Source organism: Drosophila willistoni (assembly GCF_018902025.1).
Source record: "Drosophila willistoni isolate 14030-0811.24 chromosome XR unlocalized genomic scaffold, UCI_dwil_1.1 Seg41, whole genome shotgun sequence".
In the NCBI taxonomy this organism is placed as follows: Eukaryota; Metazoa; Arthropoda; class Insecta; order Diptera; family Drosophilidae; genus Drosophila; species Drosophila willistoni.
Window position 1 is genome coordinate 1,271,949 of NW_025814058.1, and position 27,812 is coordinate 1,299,760.

Consider the following 27,812-nt stretch of genomic DNA (forward strand, 5'->3'; position numbering starts at 1 on the left):
TTAATATCGCTGGGAGTCCATCGCTAGTAGCACCACTTGATAATTTTTGTCATCGCTTGTTGATGTGCGGCTTGCAAAGTGATTTAGAATGAAATTGTGAACAAATTTGTCCAATTTAAACGGTATAAAGTAAATAAGAGCGCCAAACGTATAAATTCAGGATCACAACGGAACAGATCATGAGTCGTGGCACATTCTTGGCATTGAGCGCAACGTGAGATTTCTAATTTTCCCGTAAAAGTAAGCAAAATTCGAATAATGGTCTATATACACTTTCCCACCAACCTGACTGAGGAGGAGCAGATGCTTCAGGCGAAGTATCAGAAGCTTAAGAAGAAGGTGAGTTATGCGAAACATAAAAACAAACCCATTTATCCATTTGCCCCGTTTGCAGAAAAAGGCTTTGCAGGCCCATAAAGCTCCCAAGCAGGAGCCGGAGAGTGCTCTTACGCTTAAGCGGCCAACCGATGCTCGCGATGCACGTGAAGTGGCCCGCAAATTGATTAAAAGTGGAGCCATTCCGGCAATACAGAAACAACAAACCAAACAGGATCAGACCTCGTTTAAACGGCCCAAGGGTCAAGAGCGTGCCAAGCGTTCCACATCTGAGACCAGTGTGGCCGCCTATCAGCCATTTTCGTCCACACAAAACGATGTGGCCCAGGAGATTAATGAAATCATTAAGGAGGAGCCGCGCCGTCAAAACTTGTATCAGCATTTCGCAACCGAGCGAGACCGCGAGGAACGAGGCCTTACGGAGAAGACTACGCTGGATACGCCACAACCAGAAAAACCTCGCGCTGGCAATACAATCTTTGTTTCCGGCAATAAGGTCACTGAAGATTTCCTAAAGAAAACATTTAATGACTATGGCACAATCGTTAATGTGTCCATGGAAATTGAAAAGAGGTAAGATAAAGAGTAAATATCGCAAAAATTTGAGGTAATTAATTACTTAATCATTTCAGTCGAGGTTTTGTTTCGTTTGCCAAACCGGAATCGGCGGACCGTGCTATAGCCGAAATGCATGGCAAGAGTGTTAATGGAATAAATTTGCAAGTACAACTGGCACGACGTCAACCTCAAATTGAACCAATTAATGATGCCTCATCATCGGCTGTGTGGTCATCAATTGGTATGTTTAGTTTTGCCAATGTAAAAATATGTTATTATAATTCTAATTTTTTTGATTTCTTTAGCTGCTAGCAAATCCCAGAAAGGCAGCCACAAAGATCATCGTGAAATGGTGCAATATAATGAGGATTTCTTGCTTTAAGCCATCATTTATTAGGTACATTTTCATTTTCTTACATTCTTCATTTGGCATCATCAACAACTACGGCCATGTCGTAGAAACTATATATATATTTATAACGAAGAAAGGTTTGATTGGGTTTATACAAACTTGCAAGAAAGCAATATTGGCGGTCCTTCCTCAAGAGTATCGTTATAACCGGCATCTACTGTATTTATTACCTCCTTTCTCACAAAGTTACGTCGTTGCAAAGCGACGCGGAGTTCGGCGGCAGCAAAAAATGTACTGGCCGGAGTTACGCCCCTCAAAATATGTTTTTTATCTATCAATCCAATTAAAGACCGGTACCGGTAAAAATCATGCACAAATGTTTATAATTTTTTTAAACAGTTTTTATTTATTATTTTTTTTTTTTTGGCGTTATTGAAAATACGCTTTTATATATATGTGTACATATATATCATATATATTCACCTTTTTTGATAATAACTCACGTTTCATATTAAAACGTCGCTTTGACAAATGAAATTTTATTCCTACGTTGGTCTAAATTAAACAACAAATTTGTTCAACAATTGAATCTTTTTTCTTTGTGGTAGGAAAATGAGCAAACAAAATTAATTCATTATTTTTTATTAATAATAATAATAATTATAGTAATATATATAAATATATATATCAGTGTTCTCTCACACGAAACAAACTTGAGCAGCTACCAAGATAAAAAAAAAACAAAAAAAAAACCTGTATGAATAATGTTTGTTAAGTACATTTGTTAATACATAATCGTTGTTCTGTTGGTAGACAATGACTATTTCCCCGTTTATGTTTTATGTGTTTGTGTCTGGTTAGTATAGGCTGTTGATATATGATTGATTGATTGATTGATTGACTGAGTGACTGGGATTTTGGTTTGGTATTTCGATTGGTATCTGACTAGTAGCAAAGGCAACGCCCCTCGCCGCCCATTTACATGTATATCTTCGCATCTCTCCTAAAGTAAATGTCCTTGTATTTGATTTTATTTATTCTTGATTTAGTTTTTTTGGTTAGTATATCATTTTAAGGCCTTTAGTTTCGAGCGGTCATAACCGCTTTTAAATTCGATTTCTTTTTGTTGTTTTTGTTTGTTTCTTTCTCTTTTTTTTTCTCATCCAAAATGCAAAAGCCCCTCCCTACAAAGTATAGTTCAAGGGACGTCGTTATCCTCTCACGTTTGTCTGCCCTCGTTGCCAGGCGGATTGAAGTAGTCCCAGTGATGTGTGTGCACCTGTCGGCCAGTCAGCAAAAAGACGAGGATGCCAAAAGTAATTAATATAAAGAGCACCATTAGTGCAGATATTCTGGGCTGCTGTTGTGGCTCCACTGTCTCTCCTCGCACATAGTTTGTCAATTGATTGATGATATTAACCAGTTCCAGGCTACAGGCGGAGATGAATTGTCCTCCTGCCTGAACCACAGTCTTTGGCTGATCGTCATCGTATTCTTCCAACGGTTGAGTGGCACTTCTAGTACGGGAGCGACGTGAACGTGAACGCGAACGTGGTCGTTCGACCAGTTGTTCCTCTACATCGGACCCAGAGTCAAGGTCGATTGGCTCGTGCACATGACGACGCCGACATTTGTGCGGTGCCTTGCGTTCAGCAGTCGTTTCAGCCTGTTCGGCTTCAGCCGAACGTTGCAGATTATAAAAGGCCAAGGGAGCCAATGACTGCAGATACTCCACACTAGGATATACGGCAGGTGGCGGTGGAAGTGGCAATATGCCAGTATCAGTTTGTGTCTGCTCGTCGAGATTCGGTGGTGATGTCGATTCGGTTGTTTTGCTCTGACGTGGCGGTTTGGTAGGAGGTTCTACATCGCTAGTAGCCGGTTCACTACTTGCCTGACGGCTGGTTTGCGTCTCGGACGAAAGCAGTGATGGACGCTGCTCTCGCACACGCTCGACTATGTCTTCAATGAAACCAGGTGGAAGTTCAATATTCTTCACCACCAGCCCACCCGATTTGCATTCCAAATCATCGGCTATGATCTGATTGCCATGCAATTGTGATACTTGGATTTGGCCAGCCTGAAGAGCATGTACACGGAGTCGCTCCACTTCAAGTTCAGCTAGGCGACTTGGCAGTGATTCTGGTGGGGACTGTTGAAGCGATTGTACTGGGGTCACTTCTCGACTAATTTGCTCTGCAATTGTTAAACCAGTAGTTGGTGCTGTAGTGTCGAGGGTTGTTGTCGATTTGCGACGTGGTGGCGGTAGAGGTACTGCTTCCTCCTCAATGTCGACATCTTCTTGGCTATACTTGGCTTCTGTTGGTAAGGTGGCAACAAATTTCAGTTCTACCTCGGCCTCGGTGGGTTCGATAGCGATGGTCTTTATAATGGGTTCCTCAACCTGCAGAGCAAGGGGTTCTGGTTCCAGTTCAGATTCCGAATGGATATTTTGTTCCCCTTCGGTAAGCGGCTGCTCGACATCAGAAAGAGCCTGTTCTTCTTCGGAAAGTGGATGTCCCTCATCAGCCAGAGCTAATGCCAAGGCAAGTTCCTTTTCTTTTTGTCTGTAAGCTGCAAGTTCCTTTTCCATTTCCTCCTGCAATTGCTTTTCGAGTGCTTCATCCAGCTCTTGTTCAGTCAGCTGCTTGTCGAAAGTTTCCTCTTCATCTTCCTCATAATGATCAGAGTACTTTTCCCCTGGATCATCCTCATACTCGCTCTCCCGTAATGTGCGTTCGACTTCATCATCCTCTAACTTGCTCTCATAGTCGCTCTCTAGCTGAGCGTGTTGCAATTGTTCCACTGCCGCATCCAAATCTGCCGAACTGGCGCCATAGTCGCTTAGACCTAGTTCCCCATGGTCTTCCTCTTCACCTGCTGTTTCCACATCTGATTTGCTTTGCACCGAACTGTCCGATAGCAGACCTTCTCGACGCAGTTCCTCCTCCTCACGCCGCAGTTCCTCATCCTCCAAATCGGCGGCACTTATGGGTCGAACAATTAGCGATGCCTGAACAGTGGCATCTTCTTCGCCCTGTGTCAGACTTGGTGTTGGAACTCGCCGTTCGATAACCACCGCAGAGGAAGGTGTTTGCGGACGACTTAATGACTTAGAGCGATCCGCCTGAGACGAAGCTCGCGAACGTTCTGACAGGGAACGTTGATTGGCATCGCGGAAACGTTGCAAACCCTTAGCCAGTTGCTCATCCTCGGTTAGAACTCGACTGCTGTCGACTTCATCGTGGTCCTCTGCTTGGACACTACGCAAAAGATCCTCTAGTGTTTTGTTGCCAGAGCCCGTGGAGCGTCGCGGCTCAATAATTTTCATGTCCTCAGTAATCTCAAACTCTTCACATACAAAATCATCGGGCAGTGGATCTGTTTGCGTGGAAACCTCTACCTCAAACTCGCCTTGATCGTAGCTATCAGCTGTGCTAGAGCTGGCCACTCGTTCGCTATCCTCATAGCTGTCCAATGTTCCACTACCACCTCTGGTTGAACGTTTCTCTCTTGGTGGTCGTGGCGGTGGAGGTAACGGTCGGAATTTCATCTTGTTAATAACCTCACCAGATTGGAGATTCGAACGCGGTGATTCGGGGCGACCATAAGCTCCAGGCTCTTCATAGTCATCCTCTTCTTTAACCTCCTGCTGTGGTTGTGCTTCATAGCTAATAAGGAATAGGGTGAGTAAGGGAAAATTAGATAATCATGGGCTTTTGGTCTAAGGTCTGGGCAAGCGAAGCAAAAAAGCCGAACATAATGCTGGCCAAACTTGTGTGTTGGAGTTCATTTTTTTTTTGTGTATTCATATTGTTTTGGTTTTATTTTGGTGTACGTATCTCTGGGTGGAGGATTAGAAACATTAGCCTAGCTTACTTAAGCCTACAACTTAACAAAGATAACAAAAAAAGAAAAAAAAAAAGTCGAAAACGAAGGAAAACAAACTTAACAAAACAGGCATTCGAAACATAAAACGACAAATTATAAGAAGAAGAAAAAAAATCGTCAAGGGTCGCAACTCAAAAGACAACAAAGCGACAAGACGGCTATTTCTTACTTCGACTTGAGCAGCGGGGTATTGTGAATCTCTTCCAAACTGGTAGCTGATCTTCGGCGGAAAACTAGTGGCGAATCCTCACTCGGTATATACTGCTGCGGAGGTGGTGGCCGGGCCGGCGGCGGTGAACCTCGAGAGCCACGAATGCTGGGCAATGTTGCGAAACGTTCGCCTGGTGAACGTGTAAACTTCTTGCGCCTCGCCGGTGGTGTGGGTTTTGGCAATGGCTCTTTACGGACCACAGCATAGCTGAAAGCGAGCAAATAAGCCACACACATAGCGATTCCTATCAATCAATACCAGCAAATTGTTACTCACCCATCGCTTTCCAGCATATCGATAACAAACTTTTCATCATCCACATTTCTTGGCACATTATCATTGTTTTGTTGTTCTGGCTTCACTTTTGTATGCATATCCAATATCAAGGAATCGGCACCGCGTGAGGTGCGATCATCTTCGGAACGTTGGGTGCGGGCCGAGGCACCGTCTGTGAAGTTTTCAGGCGTGGCTAGCGGTACGTGATGATATTCGTGTTCAGTGCGATAAACAATTACCTGTTTTGAAGAAATCATTATGAATGTCAAAATGTGTGTGGAATGTGATTCTGATTCGAATCGATACTTACATCTTCCTGTGGCTGCAAAAAGGTATTCGAAACTGATCTACCACCAAAGCCATTGATAAAAGAATCTGTATCCTTCTCTACAGATGCATCATCACGTGTGCGTCTCTTTTGGCGCCTTGGTGCCTGAGGTCGTGGCTGTTGCACCACTGCCACTGCGTCTGTCTCTTCCAGGGCTGTTTCAGCTCCTTTTTCACTATAGTTCAGATTATTGAGAGCTTGCTCAGATTCCGTTGTATGTTGCTGCTCATCACGTGTCGGAGGTCTTAGATATTCCTCGTCGTCGTCAAAGTACTGAATGCTACTAGCGCCATCAGCCAAGGGTATATCTTGGCTGCCATCCACCGAATACTTGCTACGACTACGGGCTTTTCTCAATGGTCGCTTTGGCAGAAAATCGCTGCCATTTTGTGACATGGACAAATCATCGCCATATTCACTACGCTGGAACTCCTGCGAGTCTTCATATTCGGGACGATAGTTTCGATGTAAGCGACGTGGTTTTGGTGGTGGAACATCATAGTCACCATATTCTTCGCTACGCACCTGTTCCTCAGAGTGACCAACATGTTGAAGGGCATTTGGCATATCGTAACCTTCGCGTATAGCGGCGCTAATGTACTGACGCAATTGGATATTATCCTCTGAGATTCCACGCTTTCGCAAAAAGAATTCATCGTCGTCAATCGGTTCCATAACAACTTTCTTGCCAGAACTTGCCGTTGACTGCGCATCCTGTCGATCCTGATACTTATAGTATCCCGCTTCCGCCTCCAATTCAGCTTTGCGTAACAATTTATTTTTTTGTATATCCTTCTCAGTCCAGCCCTCCGCATCTCTACTGTCTTCAGAGCGTAAATCTGAGTCCTGGTGCACCATGGGACGACGTTTAAATTCTCTAGACCGTTGGCTAGAAATCTCATGAATAGCTCGATTCTCTTCATCGAATTCGGCAAATTGTTTGCTATCGGCCACACCACCCAGAATGCCCATTTGTGTTTGTGGTTGAGCTTCACTGGCCGTATCCTCCTCCACACCTTCCAGATCCTCCTTCATGCGTCGCTCCAATGAGGATTCGCGATCAAAACTCTCCAATTCGCTACCATATCGCCTATAGCGCGATCCCTCACTGTCATTGTAGCTGACATCTGAGAATTTATCCGCCCAGCGTGAACGAACTGGACCCGGACCACGATCACCTTGCGGCGAACTTGTCGACGTTTGTGAGGGCTGAGTTTCTGTGCTGGGTATCACACTGAGACTGAGACCTTCAGTGCCCAGTGATGACTCGATGACTGGGGAAACTGCTTCAGGTTCTGGCTTTTTCTTTCGGAAGGCACGCGGATAAGTGCCAAAGTTGAATTCAAACTTCTTCTTGGGAGCACTTGGCTGCTGACCGCCGCCTGTTGCTTCACCACCTGCAGTAGCCGTTTCATCTGTTGGCGTCTCTGTTTCATTCTCTTTAAAACTCTTGCTGCGTCGCAGTTTTAGTGTGGAGAATTTCTCGGGCAATTTGAATTTGGACATATCTGGCTTATTAAATTTCGTGAATTCGGGTCGTTTGAGTTCCTTCAACTTGGACATATCGGGTCGTTTGATTTCAGGCATTTTGATTTTTGAAAATTCGGGGGCTTTAAAGCGTCTACGTTCTTTGGCTTTGGCTTTTGGACTACCCGAAATGGGTTTAGGTTTGGGTTTCGATTGCTGGGCAGTGCGTAGTTTGGTGCGCAATTTACCCGCCTGTTGACGTAGGCCATCCTGCATTTTCTTTGTACGATCCTGGGCCGTTGCCATGAAACCTTTTTTCCTATTCTCCGGCTGCAATGGCAATTCCTCCAAAGCACTCGAGTCCACCTGGCTTGTGTGTATTTCATAATCAGTGCGAGATTCAGTGCGTGGCGTTGTGGCAGCAGAGCTGAGCTGCCCATCAATGTCCATGGGTATTGGTAATTGTAGCGAGGGGCTAGTGCCATTATAAGGGGACGGCGCTGCTGATGTCAATGATTCGCCGCCCACAGGCTCATATTCATGATCACTGCAAAGAAGATGGCAAAGCATACATTAATTAGTTTCATTCTTGAATGAGAGATAGAGAGATAACTTAAAATCACATGGATCAAGTGTGGTGTTTTTTTTTTTTTTGTTACAAGCGAAGGTTAGAGAAGCCATCACCCGGCAGGCTGCAGCTGTGTGTTCGAGGGCTGGGGTCTAGACCGAAAAATGGGGTAGCGATAGCTTACCGAGAGAAATAGGTCCGCTCGAGGAAGTCTCTGTGTTCTATTTGCTTTTGGGTTAGGGGCGAATTGGACTCAAAATCCGCAAGGCGCGATTTGCGTTCGTCAAAATTGAAACTAACCGTCTTTGTCATGCGTGCCGGCCCATAGAGCTGATCTTGGGAGCCGCCGGCTAAACGAGAGCTCCGATCATGCGATTGTGTACGCGGCTCTCTGAAAGAAGATTTGCGTTGCAGCCCAAACCGTTGCTCGGATGGTGTACTGCGACCCTGTGATATTTGAATGGGAACCGAGATAAGTGGACGACTGCTGCCATGGCTCATAATTGATGGCTCCTTGCTGACGGAACCATGAAATTCAGATTCGCTGCGAGGCCAAGACATGGCACCCGGCATCTCAATTTCACTGGAATAGAGATTCCTATTGCCAGCCATAAAACTAGGACCTCCCCGTGGCACTGACGATACAACAACTGGTGCAAAAGCCTCGCTTATGTCTACCGAAGTACGCTCGGATGCGGCGAAATCCTCGCGGCTGCTGTACATAGTCTGGGCATGTGGCGGGGGGGCCAATGGTTTTGTGGGACGTGCACAGTACTGATCCATGTCGTCCACTTTCAAAGAGAATGTCTCAGTAACGCGCACAGCAAGCGGCTCTGCCTCCTTGCCCTTTATTACGGCTGCCGAAGTGGTAACTATGGACATGGCTTGCGGTTTACTCTTGGAGAATACGGAAAGCATTTGAACAGGCGAGGGGGACTTTTCTTTTCTGAAAGGTGATGATGATCGTGCCATCAGGGGACTGGGTGTTCGAGAACGTTGTGGTGTAGGCGATTTTTGGCGAGTTTCCTTTGAACTGAACATTGACTTAAAACGTGAAGTGTAGGAACTTTTGACTTCAGGCGAAGCTTCTTGCAAATTAATGTTGCCCGTTATTGTTGAGATTGTTGGTTGTTGCGAGGATACCGGCGCCCATTTGTTAGGACGTTCAGGTGAAAGTTGTCGTTCAGGTGTATGCTGTCGTTTAAGGGGTTGAGAACTTGTGCCGCCTAAAGAAAGTTGACTTGCTGGATCAGTCGGTGTTGGACTTGCATGTCGACTCGTTGGTAATTGTAGTGTGGTCATCGCAGGCGGTGATTTGGGTCGTCTCGGAGCTGGCCTTGGGCTACGACTGCGATGCTCGGCTGCCTTCTGTTCCTCACTGCGAACCAGCTCATCGATATCCACCACGGGTATGTCATTAAAAATCTCAATTTTGGTTAACTCATCAAGTTTAAGTGATTTGGCACTGAGTTCCCCAGCGATAGACGGTGGACGATGTGTCTCTGTCTGTATGTTGTCTCTTATATTGACAATATTATGTTCTTGAGCAATCTGCTCCAATTCCGCAACAGTTTCAGCTAATGGATCATTGGGAGTGACAGTGGGTTGATAGGGATTTTGCAATTGTTTAATATCCGTTTCGAGCAGGAAAGATGGTCGGACGGCATCACCACCAAAGCGTGAGACATCAATTGGTCGATTTTGAGGCAGTACTTCGCCCGAATATTGATTTTCTTTATTGGCATCACTGGGTCTCATATAATCCGGCGATAGTGGCGGTCTCGCATTTCTAAAATCTTGCTGCAAGGGAGCCGGCGAAGCCTGATGGGAGGAGGGGAATTGTAGTGGCTGATCTATCGTGCCCGGAAGTGGTGTAGCTGCTATAAGATTCAATTGTGGTGGCATAATGCTGGCCTGAAAAAGATCTGCATTAGAGGTTCGACGACTGGCACTGGCCGATCGTTGTCCACTCGGACGACCACTGGGTATATTAATATCAGCACAATACAAATCCGTTTTCGAATTGCCAGCCGATATTCGACGCAATGAGGTGCCACTGCGCATCGATAGGGCATCACCGAAGCGTCCCACACTACCACCCGAGGATAGGCCACCCATGGACAATTGTCGTCGACGATTTCCGGACATTAATGAACCTCCATGAGTTGGCATTAATTCGGGTTCAGTGGCATCTGATATGCTTCGCACAACTAAACCACGAGACCGGGCCGTTTGTTCCAATTCCGGATAGCGTTCCATGAAACTTAAATCCACCGATGGAGCAGCTACATCCGCATGACTGACTATTTCAAAGCTTTGTGTAGACAAATCGTCGCGATGTAAATTCAAATGCGGGCAATTCTCATCTGTATGATGACCCTGGCGTGATCCTGGTCTTGAGTCTACCGGGTTGACACGTTCCGGCAGCAGTGATTCACACTGAAAGTATTGACAGGCACAACGTACATCCAGGGAGGCACCGCTGGCGCTCTCCACACGCGACACAAAGTGCTTCTTCTCAGCGGGAAGAGCGCCCACCGAGGCCGAACGGCGAGAGTTGAACATAACGATAACGATGACGACGTTGACGACGACGATGATGATGATGAGAGTCAACAGCTGTCGTTCCTATTTACTTGGCCCTGGTCCGTAATCTGTCTCCTTTTCTACCTTATTGTAATTGTTGGTGGAGGTGGTTCTTATTCTCTTTTTTCTTTTTTGTCGCTTTTGTTCGGTTTTTCGATGTTTCGTTTGTCGTCTTGTGGGGTTCTTGGTCGTCGTTTTTGGCTATTTATAAGCATCACCGCGGCCGGACATTGAATTTATTTTTTGCCCCGTTCACTAAATTCTTGCCAACCCCAAAAACACACACACAAACACACACAAGACAAAAAAAAATGAAAAATTATAAAGCCAAAAGTTGTGAGTTTGTTGGGGTCAAAACGAACACGAAGGTGGCCTCCACAGGGCTTAGCCTAGGTCTTGGATTATTATTGGCTTGGATTTTCCTTTTTTGGTTTCGCTTTTCGATCGACTACAAATATTCGTCTATTATTTTGCAGCCTGTGTCGTTTGTTAGCCCGTTTTTGCCCGTTTGATGTGCGCGATTGTGTCTACATCGTTGCGATTTTCGGCCAGGACTGAGAGCTTTTCGAATGTATGTGTGTTTTTTTTTTGTTTTTTTTTTTGTGTTTTTGCGCGACACAAATTCTCGAAAGATGAAAATGTTTTTTCTTTAAAATTAGCAACATACACCCATAGACATATACATACATATGTAGATAGATAGATAGATGGATGTATATATTTGCCTATATAGACTCGGATTAGTTGTGTATGAGCGTGTGTATGTGTGTGTGTGTGTGTGTTTGTTGGTGTGTTGTTGTGTGGTTTTCCTCGTTGACTATTTGGCCGATGTTCATAATTGCGATCTGGCCGAGAATATACAACACAAGCAAAAAGAGGAGTAACAATTAGATTGCTCGGTTTGCTCGGCCTGCACTTTATCTTCAGTCTATTTTGAGCAATGCGTTGCCTTAGCCAGGCTGCCGGAAATCTTCTTGTCATTCGTTGACCTTTAATGCCAGATATTTACTGTTTGATCTTTTTGTACGCACAACATTTTTTTTTAGCCTTATAGCCCCGAATGGTTAACCTTTTTAATTGCATTCCAACACCAGTTAACTACTGATCACAGACGGATCTAGGGATGTTAAATGGTGAAAATTCAACCCTTTTGAGCATGCAATAGGCGGAAAACAAAATTCATTTATTACATTATCAAAACATTGTTTATTCCTTTGAAAATGTTATTATTTGACTGTCGGTTGCATACTTTAGGGGGTAGAAGATTCCCCATTTCACTTCACTGAGTTGTCACCCCTCTACTATATGGGTAAGTTATGGGTGGAAGGGTGGGACAGCACATAAAGATGCAATGGTTAGTTTCCAGATCTTACCTTAGGTCTATTATCATGTGTGGCATGGCATATAAAACCCCGCTACCAAAATTTGTTATTCCCACCGCTGCTGCAGCAACAGCAAAGCGTCCATGTAGTTGATCGCTTTAATCGACCCGGTTTTGTGTTGTGCCTTTGATTGTGGTTTGTGTAGTGGTAATCTTGGTAATAATGTTGTGGTGCATGGTGCGTGTATCGGTAGCTGAACAGGCGACGCCGTTTGCCATCGGCGCCGCCACCACCTCCCGGCAGGAGGGTTAGTATAAATTTCATAAGCAAGTCAAAGAGGTTAGAGTTTCTGCAAAAGTGGTTAGAGTACAAATACAACAGCCCAGCCGAGTCAAAACAGCGGCGTTTTGGTGTGTTGTGTGTGCGTGTGTGTGTGTAGGTGTGTGTGTGTGTTAATATATCCGTTCCTTGGGAGGGGTATTTTGTTTATTAGAGTCACTACAAAACACTTACCTTTCATTCTTCCATTTCGCCGCATTGCTGGCTGCTTCCAAGATATCTTCTGGCAGTTCGATATCTTCGCGATGAGGTTCAGCCTCGTCCTCCACATGGGAGAAGGTGACCTTTTTGTCTGATGGTGCTGGTGAAGCTTCTTTTTTCAGAGAGGGTCGCAAATCGCTCATATCAGTTGGTTCATCACTTTCCTCGGCCACGGGAGATAACTGGGCGAGACGGGCTCTTTCTGCTTCATCCGACGAAGTCGAGTCAATCGATGATAGTGGTGCCAAAAATGCTCCAGATTTATCGCCAGCAGCAGCAGCAGCAACTGGATCTTCTTCGCTGCTGCCCATGCGATCGAGTGGTAAAGGTTTGCCAGCCTCTATATCATCAAGAGCTAGATTATCTTGACGTGTTAGAGACTTTTTAATAGAGTCCAACTCAATTATGGGTTGCTCGGGTACGTCAGCATGTCCTATCTCCTCGTAGACATGTTCACGTCTCAAACGTGGCGTTTTGGTAGGTGGAGCTTCGTTTTCTTTTGATTCATCCTCCGACTCCTTGACACCTTCTTCTACTTCCGCCTCCACAGTGGGTGCAGCGGGTTCCTCTTTCTCCACCGGCAGCTCGATAATCTCCTCTGGCTGTGGTACATTGGAACCACTTGTACTCGGTAGTTCATCCTGTTCTTGTTCTTCCTTGTTGCGCTTGCGACACGGCGATTCATCGTATTCAACCAATTCTAGGATATCATCCGAGTCCTGTTTTTCAATAAAGTGAGGAATTTCACCACGATCTGATTTCGGGGATGCTTTCAATTTCATAATTTTTTGCTGCTCGCCAAGGACAATTTTCTCGTCCTTTTTGAGTGTAACTCGTTTGATATTCAAACGTTTCTTTTGGCGCTCAGCCAGGCTCTTTAACTTCTTCATAATGTCAAAGCTTTGCTTGGACTTGTTGCGATTTGTTGAAATGGGCTTTTCTGTGTTGGGAACCAGGGGACCCGGTGGTGGCGCTAATTCGTGCAGGCTGCTCTGTCTGCTTGGCAGAGATTGGGCGTCCTCTTGTGTTCGCCCGCTGCGTCGGCGTTTGATAATGTCCCGTATCTGGGCCAGGCGGTTCGTCTTTCTTGGCTTGGCGTGTCCACCGACAGCCAATACGGAATCCGAAACACAAGAAATACACTCACTCAGAGCGTCTTCGTTATGGTTCTCCCTATCCGATTCGGTATCCGATTCGGATTCCTCACTACTATCGTCGGTTGTATTACCCAAAGCCTCGTCCTCGGATAGATCTTGAATATAGCGCTCGGTTTCCTTTACTAGAACCTGCTCGTCATAGCGTACTTTCTTCAAAGACTTTGGTGATTCTGATTTGAAGCGTAGCTCCTGAGATTTGCGCAATAGAAGAACAATCTCTGGCTGCTCGTCAGGTCCCAACGGGCGTTTATACAAATGCGTCCAAGGATAGCCACCCTGCAATGAAAAAAAAAATACAACAAAATGTAAAGGATTAATGTTTAATGGATTATTTCTTTCTTTGTTGCTTGTCCTTACCCGTTCCCTTGCTCTGCGTAAATCTTCCCAGCGATAGGTTTGCAGTGGCACTGGTGGCCTCTCTAGACTGCTGTGCAATAGATACTTCTTGAGAGACTGATAATACTCCCTTTTGCAGTCCGCCGAGAGACGCTGAGCATCCGTTTCCCTATCCAAGGGATTTTGTTCGATTTGTGGCAATGAATCGATGAATTCCTTTCGTTGTTGTTCTTCCGCCTCAGTTTTGGGCGTTGGTATCTCCACCAGTTTTAACTCCTGGGTGGCAGGTATCGACAAAAATGCCGAAGTTGTTGGTGATGGTGACAATGATGCTGATGATGATGGTTTAGCTATTTCCGGTATCTCTAAAACAATATCCGGCTGAGGTTTGACCTTAAGTATGCTAGTGAGCTCATTTAGCTGGGCATCCACCTGTTGTGTGAGCGAGTTCAACTCGTTGAGCTCACGTTTGACCTGATTGTCGTGCTCAGTCTTGGCCTCATCTACATTTTTGCTAAGCGTTACGATTAGCTCACGTTCGATTTCATCTACCAGTTGCTCTGCAGTTAGACGCACTGACTCTAATGTTGCCGTTGCCGTTTCGTCTACCTCAGCGATATGATGAGCGGGTGCTGGAGTCGATATGGCTTGTTTGATTTGAACACCAGCCGGTTCCACTTCGATTACATGCGAAGCATCGTCTGTCTCAACTTTGGAAGTACCTTGTCTCAGCTCCTGCTCAATGGGGGTCAGTTCATTAATGCCCACGCCACTGCCCACAGCGTTGACGTCTTCGATCAGATGAGATTCAAAGTCCAATAAATGTGAGCCACCCGGTGTGGTGGGCACTGTTGCTGGATTCACAAATGATGGTTGTTCGTTGCTGGTGCTGTTGCTGTTGCTATTGCTGCTGCTGCTACTGTCGAGGGCAAGCTTCAAAGCGGCTGCCTTGCTCTGTTTGTCTTTCAACTGGGATTCGTCGGCAATGCCGTTGATCAATAGTATGGTCGGCTGCTCAGTGGGGCCAGTTCCAGCGCCAGGTAGCGACACTGCAAATGCAATTGCCCCACGAAAAAGTCGTCAGAAAAAAAAGAAGAGGAAAAAGAGAGTAAGAGATGAGACAAGTGCCAACAACAGGTGCTAAAAATAAATACAAACAACATTTTTTGCATGTGTGTGGGTTTTTTTTTTTTTTTTTTCATTTTCTAAAGACTGCCACAGACGAGACAGAGACAACAATAACAAAAAATTGCAGCAAAGATATCGAAATTACATAAGACGCGTCACAGTATCCAACACCCGAACCGAAAAAAAATAAAATAAAGAAGAATCCAATCCTCCCAAACTTTTCCCTCCTCCTCCGACAACAACAACAGCAAGAATGAAATAGAATTGAATGAATGAAAGAGATGGCGCAATCACAACATGTTGGACGTACAAAGGAATACCACCACAACAACAACAACAAGAAAGACAAGAACAACATTATCATCATCATCATCATCATTAAAATTATTCGTCTTCTATGCGATACCGTAAAGCAGTTTCGATATCGAATATTATTTCAAACTGCAATTACGAAATACAGAAGAATACTCTTCGAAATTAACTCTTGCTTACCACTATAAATCAATGAAATATATATCAAAATATCCTATATATTATATTTGATTATCGTTTTCGTTGATTTAATCGTTATTCGTTGTTTTTTCTTCTTTTCAAATGCTATTGAAATTGGTCGAATGTATTAGTTTTTAGGGCCTTCTAGTATTTAGCTATGCTTTGAGGCTTTTTCAATAATTTTTTTGTATTATTTTTTATTTTTTTTTCGCTCACAAATATTTTAGCGCAATTCGCGTATACACCGAGCTGTGCATTGAAATTGTCCGGGGCCAACTGCCCGACCAAATGAATTTTTCGCCAAAAGGCAGCAATGAGAGAGAACCCCCCAACTAATTTTTCTATGCTGCTGAATGTGTGTGTGTGTGTGTGTGTGTGTGTGTGTGTGTTGTTGTATGTGCTTTGTTTTTAACAATTTTTCTATTAAAATTTTGTTGCTCTTGCGTCTCTGTGCTCAATTTGTTTTCTGTTCTTGTTATGGCTTTTGCTTTGCTTTTTGTTTCGACGCTTTGTTTTGGCCGCGTTAAAGAACTTGCAACAGGAGAGCGTATAGAGCAGCATAGAGCAATTATATAGCCAGATTCGTAAACAAAACCGATTTTAGTTTTAAACACACACACACACACGCAGACTGGCACATATATTATCGTTAATTTAGCACACATCTTTTGATAAACAAGAGCAAAATCGAGCGATTTACTCTATATAGTAGTATGTATAGCTATATAGTAAATATTCGACTTTGATGTGCCCAATTCACCTCGCCTATCATCTAGTTGTTCTCTTCATCTAGTTCTTCTATGTGTTTTACATTTGGCATATATTAAGTATACGTACATGCATAATGTACACATGTATCTACATTATGTGTGTGTCTTTGTTTGTGTATGTTTGCATGTGCTTGTGGCTAACGTAATCACATAAAATTACAAGCCCACGAAATTAAATTGTTTGTACAAAAACCCCGCCAATCCATCCGGCCCATTCCCCCCCCAAAAAAAATTAAAAAAAAACAACAAATAATAATATCGTTACGCCTTTCAGTTTTAGTCAGTTACTGATTGTAGCACAATTTAGAATTTTTATTTATGTACTTATGTATGTGCCTGTTCATGAGTGCCATTGGATGGGTGAATGGATGAGTTGCCCCATGATCTATGATGATAATGATAATCACATCGTTTGTAATGCTGAATGAAGTTTTGTTTCGCCATATTCGCAACGGAATGATCGATACAATCTTCTATCTATTGTTGTGATTTGTGAATTAAGCTAAACTAATTGATAGACAAATTGTGAAAATATATATATAGTCTTGACAGTATGATTAAATCTTGACTTACTTAATAGTTTATTTACATATCTTAGCTCATTCCCTCTATTTGTAGGTAATCTATAATTATGTCTGTGTCATACATTATAAAATATTCAAATATAACTAATTGATTTTTCTCTCTAGGTAAAACAATCTCATAACTATTTATTCAACAAATTATCATATACACAATATTGGAAGAAAAAGTTTTCCCTTTTTCTATATAGAGTCTATAGTTTGTTTTCACTGTAGACGCTTTAACAAACATATAATAAACATATATGCATATATATATTTATCCATGTTTTTGACTCAAGTCAAGCATGACTGTCTGGCTTTGGCTTACATGGTTTAACTGTTATATGTATGTATGTACATATATAGAAAAGATAACAGATGATTGAAGTTCTCTAAAACAGTTTGAACTTTAGCTTTATCATCGTGACATCCTACCCAAAAAAACATGAACATTTCATGCAAGACTATTGAACTATCCACATAAGCCAACGTACAACGTGTCGTATACGTAACGCACTTAGCACACACACAAACACACACACACACTCTCTATCTTCCTTCCACTTAGATTGAAACTTTGTTAAATTGCGTAACATGCAAATCAATTAAACTGACCGGCCACTTACCATAATTGCCCAGGACACTGAGAAAAATATATACCATTATATAAAATTATAGAACTTAAAACAAAATCACAAATCAATAGGAATAAAAAAAAATATATATATATTTATATAAATAAATAAATAACTGAAAATTTAAATGAAAAATAAAGCAATATTTTCAAGAGACTCTTGAGCTTCACATGTTCGACGTCTAATCGCGTTTTGAATACTAGCAGCAAAAAAAAAAACAAAAAAAACACAAATAAAACAACAAGAAAAACACAAAAAAAAAAGGTATAGAAAACGATGCCAGCGGCTGCGAAGCTGACAGCGAAGTTGACGTAGCCGTTGACGTAGTAGTACAAGTTGACAATGTTTCTCTCGAAAATTGTCTCTAATAGACGATAGTGTGAGAGATAGATAAGCAGACAGAGAGAGAGACAGGGAGAGCAAGAGAGAATGGCAAAAGTCCCTTCTACACCTCCGCCTTAACATCGACAGACCATCATCAACATCGTCAACATTGGGAACCGAGCCGGGCTGAGACCGGTCAACGTGTTGCACTTTCCCCACTGGTTGCATGCGCACGTCAATCAGCCAAGGTCGTCCCACCAGCCTAGGCAAGGCACTCTCTACTGTATATACATATGTATGTATATTTAGAATCATTTAAGCGTAACGTCTCCGCCTTCGTTTTTTGTTGAAGGGCAGCAAAAGGAGGCGAAGGTGGAGGTGGAAATGAAGGTGGTGTGCAGCTGGTAAACATAGAGATGAGATGGCTCTCCATCTATTGTTTGATTTAATAATTCAAATTCAAATGTTAAACGCAACCAATTTCAGGGTTCGTCTAGCTAGATATTAATTTGTGTCTCTCTGTGTGCATGGGTTTGCATTTTTTTCCGTCTTTATAAGAATGACTAATATACATACATAGATACATATAAATCTATACATATGCATGTGTATATCTATCTACTAGTTGCAGATGTGGCACACATTTCGTATGCCACCATTTCCCCCAATAAACAAAAAAAAAAAACAACTCAAGAAACATGCGAAATGATTCTCATTTATGTATATACCCTTAAAAAAAAAAGCGATCCTTATTACTTTAGGTTACCATACATATAAATCAATAAGTTTTGTTGACTAGCATTAGGTTTTCATGGTCATTTGAATTCCATAAACTCATTAGACTTTTTTGAAGGGTATAGAAACTTCGTTATTGCCATAGGTAACCCGTTTTACAAATAATTTGCTTGTTTTCAAAATAAATGTGTGACACAAATTGCACGATCGAACAAAAAAAAAAAAAAAACTCGAGTTCATTGTGCTAAAAGTATTATAAGATATATCATATATAGATTTCGTTTTAAACTGTTTTTATTTATTATATAATAATAGTAATAAGTGGACTTTTATTTAAAGTTCTAGGTTCCTTTTTGTTTTATTGCATATTTATTTATGGATTTTTTTTTTTGTTTCTCAAGAGCAAAACATTTTAACTAAAAAAGAATAGAGCTTCTACATATAAACAATATTTTGGTATGACCTTGAGTATTATAGACCGACGGCCAGTATTTTTGATTATTTATGTATGTTTATATATGCCTATAAATATAGTTCAGGGCAAAACTTACATACATACATATAGATTTGACGATTAGTTCCAAACTAAAAAGGAAGAGAAAATCAACACGAACAAACAAATACAACAACAGCAACACGCGACAAAGAATAAGAAATGGAAATGATTGAGGGAAATGGAAAAATAGACAAGCCAAATGAAATAATTCAATGGATACGCATAGTGAAACTCTTGACATACAGACATACACACATACATATGTAGATGTAATTACGTCAAGGCATATAGGCACTATATTGAAATATATGTTTGTATGCAGAATTCACTGGAGAAAAGTAAAAGCCTCAAGTGAAAGGAACTACTTTCTGCTGCAACATGTAGACATACATATGGATTTATGAATAATAATGACATTAATATACGTATATATGAACTATGTATACCCAAACGAAAGAAAGGCAGGAGAACAAGTTCATGTTGCTGCAACAAAACAAAATGTTGCCAAGCAAATGTTGCTTAATGTTGATGGCGATTTTTTTTTTTTTTGAGCTCAATCGTTTTGAAAATTTTATGAATGAACTTTTTAGAGAATGGAGAGATGAATATAAACAAATCCGCCAATTAACATCACAAGTACAAGTATATACGAGTTCATTTTATTATCTTTTACCAATTACTGGCGCCATACAGGTCAGGAAACGTGTCAGTGCTGTGCCCGTGCTCACAAGTGTTTTATTATTTCGTTCTGTGCCTGCAATTAGGTCAAAGTATGTTTTAGTTTTTCTTGGTTTTATTAAGCTTATTATTTTTTTTTTTGTTGTGTTTGTTCGTATTTCGTATTGGCGGCAGATTTCAAATTCGTGGGCGGTGTGGCTCATGTGATGTCTGCTAACCCGACTATTGCTAATTGCAAATCAATCAAATCTCCATTAGCTGATCCAATTTGATGGCCTATCGTTTTATTGAATTTTTGTATTGTATTTTGCGGTTGCTTGGCCAATTGTTATCCTAACTGAGTCATAGTACTTGTTGTATTTATCATATATTTATTTTCACTATGCTAATCATTAAGAGATGGGGCCGGCATTTGTGTGAAGAAAAACAGAGAGATACAGAGAGAGAGAGAGGGAGAGAAAGACTACGTATGGGGCAACTTGTTATCTGTTTTGCCGGGTTGTCAAGATTTTAGCTTAAATATATATGTACATATGCATGTGCTCATATGTATATACATATATTAACACATATTGTTAGCAATAAGTTAACCCAAGAGTTTTGGGCTAAAGTAAAGTAAGTGTTATGTGGGGCCAAGTCTCGATGGCGACGACCCCTTTTAACGTTTCTATGGTATCTTAAATATACATATAGTTCATGTCTCTAATATATAATGTATGTACATATATATAAATTCTGAAATTCCCAAAGTAAAACTTACTAACTTTATTAATTAATGGCTTGTGCTAATGAAATATTTATACAAATTAGCAGACAGTCAGATAGCCTTCTAAGTACATATAGATTGCTATGTATTTCAATGATATTGAAAAAAAAACTTAAGATTATTAAGCAATCATTTATAAAAATATCACCATGTTTAGTCTATATATCGATTATATATAATCAAATGGTTTTAATGGGCTTTTCTTGGCTCACAAACATATAGTAGAGGCTTACTCAAGACCTGACTAAGAACTTGTTAAAATACAAGTTTTAAGCTCTACAAAGGAAAAATGGTAGAAAATGTTAGAAAATTAGTATTGATGCAGAAACACTTGTAAATTTTAAACATGACCGAGAAATGAAATCATTTTCTTGAGTAGGTCGGTTAATTATTTATTGGTATGTCATCATAAATAGCTCTTTTTTTGTTCTAATGCATTACGCAAGTAAATCCATAAATGTCAATAGACTCGTTTTTTTTTTTGGGACTCAAACTGCGGTATTTCTTATCTTTGGAACCAAGTCTGGTAGGCCATAGTAAATAGATAAAGTTAACACAGCACTCCCCGATTGCCCTTGTCATCCACAATGGGGTAGAAGGTTGTTTTATTTGAGTTGATAAGATATCATTCGAAATATTTTTGCTGCTGCTGCTCATATGACTGTGACGTTTGTGAGAGCGGTCTACGTGCTTTCATCCCAGTGTGCAACAGCATTTGTTGCACAAAACTTGGACTTGGGTCTTTGGGTATGTACATAGTATAAATCGTTTTAATAACCCGTGTGCAAATGTTTTTTTTTTTTTTGTTTTCAAGTGGCAATCAGATCTCGGCATTCTCAAGTGTTTAGCTTAGCTGCTTCGTTTATGATGCGAAACTTAAAACTCAAACTGGAAAAAAAATGGGAATCGTTTAATTTTGTTTTATTGTACGAATGTAGCACAAATTTGTTGTGCTTGATTTTCACTTTCGTTTGTAATGAATAGATGGGAAAAAGCATCTATGTATATTATTGTACGATAAATCACCATACAGTTTTCAGCTAATTTAAATTTATATTTGATTGATGTAACGGCAAATGTCTTACGTACAGTTAAAACCTGTTTTGATTAATTTACACAGCTCTCGATGCCTCGATAGAGTCAGTGATGACCCCGCCCTGTGTTTGTGGTTCACCCTTCCCTCGCCCTCGCCCTTTCCGCTATCTGTCTATCTAAATGTCAAGCTTCATTCCCCAAAAAGGTTCCAAGAAAGAGACCTTAACAAACAATGAAGCTTGAAAAGAAAAACTATTGTTCAGCTGCTCTTTTTTTCTTCTACACAAACAATAATAGAAAAAAAGCTGCAGATTGAAATGAAAATTGGAAATGAATCATAGTAAGAATGATGGTTCAAACTTGTTTTTCCATGGATGCACCAGATTAAGTGCACACTGTATTGACTAAGATGAGTAGACTGAATGCACTTCATGGCAAATATTTGAACTAAAGCTCTCTCTCTGACTTTTCGTGAGTTTCTAACTAAATGTCTATAGTTCTGTCTTTATTTTTCTATTTGAAATATATTGACTTGTTGTTCCAAATACATTTTAAATGCTATATACCCTTTGATTACCTATAAAAGAGATGAAAAAAAAAAACACACACACACAAGACAATTGCCTCAAATATCTATAAGTGGCAGGCAGTGCATTTTGATTATTGATTTCCGTTGGTAGATTGTGGATTGCGTCTGAGAGATTCAAAAACTTCACTTTATGAATACTTGCGGCGCCAATTCAATACTAAAGAAATATGGAGAGATGTGGGCATGACAAGAGGGGCCTGAAGGGGTAAAATAAAAAACTTGTTGTATACATATGTCATAGATTTTTTTTGGCTGCCATTCAAATTGGCAGACAATTATAAGTAATGTTCTAGTATACACAAGTTGTTCCATCTATAGATATATTTGCATATACACATACATACATATATGCTTTTCATATCTATAGAGATATGTATGTATGTATATGTTGGCATAAATTGGTCATTACAAGAGCAAAAGTCGCCCACATGGCGTATGCGTAATGCTTCACTTTCGTTATAAATATTATTTGAAATTAATATATATAGAAATGTTTTTTTAAGTCGTTTTTCTTTAAGGCAATGCAATTCTCATTCGCTTTGATCCTACCTTCATCCCATGGATGATGCTGTTCATGATTAGTGCCGGATGTTGGCCTGGCTCTGCGTCCTTTTTTGCCCCGTTTGCCACTGCCATTGTTGGTAGTGGAGGAGGACTCCATTATGGCCCTTGATGACGGCGGCTCCTCCTCTAGTTTTATCTTTTTATTTTTGTTGTGGTTGCTGCTGTTTTTTTTTCTTTCCTTTTTGCTTTTTTTCTTTAACTTTTATTACTTTTTGGCTACAAGAGGAGACACACGCGTAAATGGAATATAATATATATATATATAGATGTAGGTATTTATATATATCCATGCATAGTATATCTCTTTTATGTACGTATGCTAAATTGTTGGTAGATGTGTGTGTGTGTGTTTTATCTTTAGTGACGCACAAGTGACATTTTGCCAAATCCATACACACACACACACTCACTCACTCACTCACTCACTCACACACATACACACACCGTTCACACACTCTCATTTTTTTCCTTCTTCAAATTTTGGGTGCTTCTTTTTTGCTTGTGTCACTTTGATTACTTGGCGCGCTGATGTAGAAAATTTAGTTAGATATATAAATACTATATCATCTCAATATATATCTGCAGAGCAGCAGCAGTATACATACACACTTACACACGCACGCACACATATAGAAATATACACACACACTCAAAAAAAATATATAAAATAAAATAAGCATATATTTAAAAATTTAAAAATTTTCACAAGTTATTTTTAATGCGGTGATTTAATTTAACACTCGCACACACAGACAAACACACACTCATACACTCACACACACATACACACAAACACACAAACACACACACACACGCACACACATCCATTCGCAATTGACACTTGCGGTAGTTTCTGTTTTTCGTTAACAATTTTTTTCATTTATAGGTATATATTTTTTTATATTGTTAACTAAAAAATGGCATTACATTTAATTTGCATTACGTGACCACGCGACGTTGCAACTCCCCACGGCGGTTAGAGGGGATGGGAAACGGATCAAAAGTTGGTGTTAAGATTAACCAAATTTTCAATTGTATTTGCCACCAACAACTCGTTGCTTGTTGTTGTTGCAGAGAGGCCGCCGGCTGTTGCTGTTGCCGTTGCTGCTGTTCATCAACTGTTGTTGATGTTATTTGGAAATTACCGCCGACAATGTATTGTCGTCGTGGTTGTTGTTGTTATTAGAACCTTTAGTTAGTTTCTGTTTTGTGAGAAAAAACTGAATGAAAAAAAATCGCGCACGGAGTCCGCGTCGTCGTCCATGCGTCGTCGTCGTTGTCGTCGGTGTGTCGTCGATCGTTGCCGTGAGCGGTCTGACAGTCCGAAAAAGCTTTTATTTTTTGGACTGCTTTTTTATTTATTTTTTTTTTCTTTCTTTCTTTGAATTTTGTTTTTTTTATTTTGTTTTTGTCACTGGTCACACGCTGATGTGTTGGAAATAAACTATTTTCGTAGACAATATGCTGCATTGCTCTCTCCACACACACACACACTCGCACACACACACACACACACACTCGTTCACACACTCATAGAATTTGGCGTGTAATTGACTTTTATTAATCGAACGTCGATCTATAAGCCATTTCGTTGTTGAAATTCAAATGCGAATTCTCTCAACGAATGCATTTACTTACATACATACATTTCTATCACAGCATTTCGCGTTTCAAGTATATTTTTAGTATCTTTTAAGATATATATATCTTCATTGATTTCGAGTTGGTTTAATGCCAGCACAATAGTGGCCGATCGACCGACCAATTCGACCCGACCCGTTCACAGATGTAAATCAATTTTGGAAATTTGTTTTGCATCAATTGATTGAATTCGAAAATCTTTTAAGACCGATAATACATCAATTTAATTAATCTTCAATGCCATAAATCCATAACTACAAATACATATATATCAATATATATGTGCTTACACATGTGGCCAAATAAATAGGTGTCAGTCTGAGGATTCAAAAACTGCTCATATAAAATTGATGTAAATTTTCAATTCGTATCTTGAAATAAAATAAAGTAAGTCCCAAAAATAATAAGACCACTTCAAACAAAATTTGGCTATTTTAATTGGTTCAACCATGGGTCAGTGCTTAATAATAGGTCTATTTTAGATATAATTAAAACTAAATACTAAAAAAAGTATTTTTTTTTTTGGAAAAGCGTTTTTCAAGAACTTGCCTATGAAATTTTGATTTCTTTCTTTCCAGTTTATAAGGACATAGATGCCTTTTTCTATTATTAGTCAGCAATATGCATTTAATTTTGGTAAGCAATAATTTTAAACTTGTCTCTGAAATTATGTGCAATTTTTATTATATTGTCTTATTTTTTGTCTAGATTACCAATATTTATGCATATTATATACACAAAGGGGAATTAAATTGGCTCTTCCCCTTAAAATTTATTTAAAACCCTTTAGCAATTGTTTATGTTTTAAGGATTGTTAAGTTTTCGACTTTCAGAAACGTTTTACACCTTTTTTGACAAGTTTTAGGGGCGTATTCTTGGTTGGGAGCCTGTTATTCGAACCCTTGATTGTGGCCAGGACTGGAATTACATCTATGCTGAATCTAATGCCGTCTTGAACTATAGTTTCAGCCGATCCTGTGTCGATTGCCCTTCATTTCATTCAAAGCGATGCAGAATTACGGGCTGTATTTTTGCTCAAATGTTCAAAAAACTTAATTTTGAGGTGAAAGCTCACATGAGGAAAAAAAAAAACATATTTGCAATTTAGTTTTCATTAGTTTAAGTCAATTTTGGTATTGAATTTTTGTTATTACCACAAAAGAACTATATTTAATTAAAATCGGAGGACTTTTCTAGCGATAGATCTAGAATTTTGAAGATAATTCAGCTGTACTAACATTTTGATGTCATATACAAAGATGAAATTATCAAAAATTAGCCTTACTTATAATGAAAATTTAAATAAATTTCCTTGACTATATCAGATACTTATATATGTATGTACATAAGTTTTATTAAAGAAACATGGAAGGTTTTTGAAGTGTCAATCGAAGAAGATATATTCTATGAAGATGAACTATATAGATCTGCAGAATTCTTTATACTACTTACAATATTGTAAGTGAAATTTCTAATATAATCCACTAATTATTGCAAGAGTAAATATACTAAAAAAAATAATTGTGTGTGTTAAACAAATCTCATATCCATTAAGCATTAATTTTATTTATAGCATTTCCACAAGCCGCAAGGTACATACAAACTTAACGTAATTAAATTGAATGCACTTACACATTTAGATATCGAAGCCAATGGACAATTAGAGCCAATTACATTGTCTATCAATATAATAGAATCGATTACGTGGGAGGTACCATTGAACATTTTTATTTTTTTATGGCCTATCAGACTATTGAATGGAAAAGAGATTAAAATCCAAAATCAAATAAAGAGACGGAAAAAAATTAATACAGCAAAATGGCTGAAGATGATGACACATTTTGGCTAGACTGTCAATTATTTTTATAGAGAAATTAAGCTGCGTATATAGGCAAAACCCGACTATTGCGTTTAGCAGTTGGCATGGAAGGACCTTGGATTGTGTTGAAGTTGCATCATAAAGCAAAAGTTCATCAAAAGTTTTATGATGGTGATGATGATGATGTGGAGAAGACAAGTTCAAGTTGTTGCATGTTTTGAATTTCAGACATGTTTATAACTATTGTGAGAAGGGTGTGACCCGACATCACCAGCAGGCAGGAGCAATAGCAGCAGCAGCAACAAGAAAGTTCAATTGCCGCCTCATCCATGCAACATGCAGCACAGGCGGGGCATTATTGTGGCAAGTTGGATGAGCTCGACGTCGACTGTTCATCAAGTTCATTCCACTTGGCATTAAAAAGCAGCGTCAACAAAACATTCTAAGAATGCTGTGCAACAGACATACAGACAGACAGACACTGACAGTGAGATCTGTTTATAGACTCTCATCTGGCGACGACGACATTTACTTAATTACTTGGGCAGTATGAAAAAGTCTTGGTTGTTGGGTTGGTTGAAGCCGCATGTTCACTTGGTTATATCATGGTTTAATTACATTTTTTTTATAGACAATGTTGCTAGGTTGCTAACCCACGCACCCTCAATTGCAAAAATTTGTTCCTATTATCTTTTTTTTTGCCAAGTCAAGGTTAGTCCTTTGGCTATATTTAGATGACTTTTACGCTCTCTTTCACTTACGTATAATTAATAAGGCAAAGCATTCATTAATTTGGCATTAGCCTGGTCAATTTACCACAAAAAAAGAATGAAAGCACACCAAAAAAAAAAAAAAACGATTCTTTTGGTATGCTCGGGTTATTGGGTATTCTGATATTTGACCCTTGATGAGGTGAGAGGTGAGTGAATGGATTGACTGAATGGATGGATTGGTTAGTCGGTTTGTTGGTTGGTTGGTTGGTTGGTTGGGATGGATGTGTGTGGGTATTGATGGATTGATATCAGACTGAACCCGTAATTATGGTAACATGGCAAACAAACAACCACATCGAAAGCGTGCATAGGACATAGACACAGACATAGCACCAACATAACACAAAACCCTATGGCCAAAAGGAGCCAAAGAGGAACGAACGTGATAGAAAAACATAATGCCATACATATTTATTGTTATAGCGCGTGTTTCGTTGTACTTGTACCTACAATACCGACTGCGTCCTCATTGCGAGGCACAAGTAAAGTTGATTGACAGGATATAGATGACAATGGCTCTTTAGAATTGAGAGGGGGGATGGGGGGTGGGCGGTTGGTGGGTTGTCTGGTTGGCTGGTTGGATGACTGTTTGGTTGGCAGGCAGGATGGTGGTGGGATGGAAGGTGGCAAACGGTAGTGGGTAGTCGGCAATCGGCGTAGGCCATTAATATTAATCAAACGCACATACACGTGAGCTGCTTCACCTGCCAGCGGCGACAGTTTTGGGACATTTATCGATTTGCTTGCCGAATTGTACAACCGAATTGTGGGTTAACGCTCACTTGTTCAATATGTTTATCCAATTTTGCTGCACATGACATTTCTCATTCTACGCCTCCTTCCTTTCGCTGCTCGGCGTCCAGCAACCACACTCAG

General features: G+C 40.4%; 2 protein-coding genes across 10 annotated transcripts; one reads left to right on the forward strand and one right to left on the reverse strand.

Moving 5' to 3' along the window:
• Nucleotides 1-36: 36 nt before the first annotated feature.
• On the forward strand, nt 37-24,978 carry LOC6643151 (negative elongation factor E). 2 transcript variants are annotated; one of them, XM_023176204.2, is made up of 5 exons: nt 37-339; nt 395-909; nt 969-1,135; nt 1,200-1,291; nt 24,923-24,978. In XM_023176204.2, exons 1-4 carry the CDS (start codon nt 259-261, stop codon nt 1,274-1,276), a joined length of 840 nt encoding a protein of 279 aa, XP_023031972.1. In that variant the 5' UTR covers nt 37-258; the 3' UTR covers nt 1,277-1,291; nt 24,923-24,978. The 2 variants fall into 2 exon arrangements, with proteins under 2 accessions (XP_023031972.1, XP_002065875.1); XM_002065839.4 differs by lacking the exon at nt 24,923-24,978 and having other exon boundaries at nt 1,200-1,623.
• LOC6643126 lies at nt 2,136-27,734 on the reverse strand. Of its 8 annotated transcripts, XM_023176200.2 has the most exons (8): nt 22,689-22,860; nt 19,745-19,825; nt 13,950-14,977; nt 12,409-13,868; nt 5,935-7,966; nt 5,625-5,863; nt 5,307-5,555; nt 2,136-4,917 (listed from the first exon to the last, which is right to left on the reverse strand). In XM_023176200.2, exons 1-8 carry the CDS (start codon nt 22,798-22,800, stop codon nt 2,466-2,468), a joined length of 7,653 nt encoding a protein of 2,550 aa, XP_023031968.1. In that variant the 5' UTR covers nt 22,801-22,860; the 3' UTR covers nt 2,136-2,465. The 8 variants fall into 8 exon arrangements, with proteins under 8 accessions (XP_023031968.1, XP_023031969.1, XP_023031970.1 ...); XM_023176201.2 differs by lacking the exons at nt 19,745-19,825; nt 22,689-22,860 and adding an exon at nt 27,719-27,734; XM_023176202.2 differs by lacking the exon at nt 5,307-5,555 and having other exon boundaries at nt 22,689-22,861.
• Between the last annotated feature and the right edge of the window lie 78 nt (nt 27,735-27,812).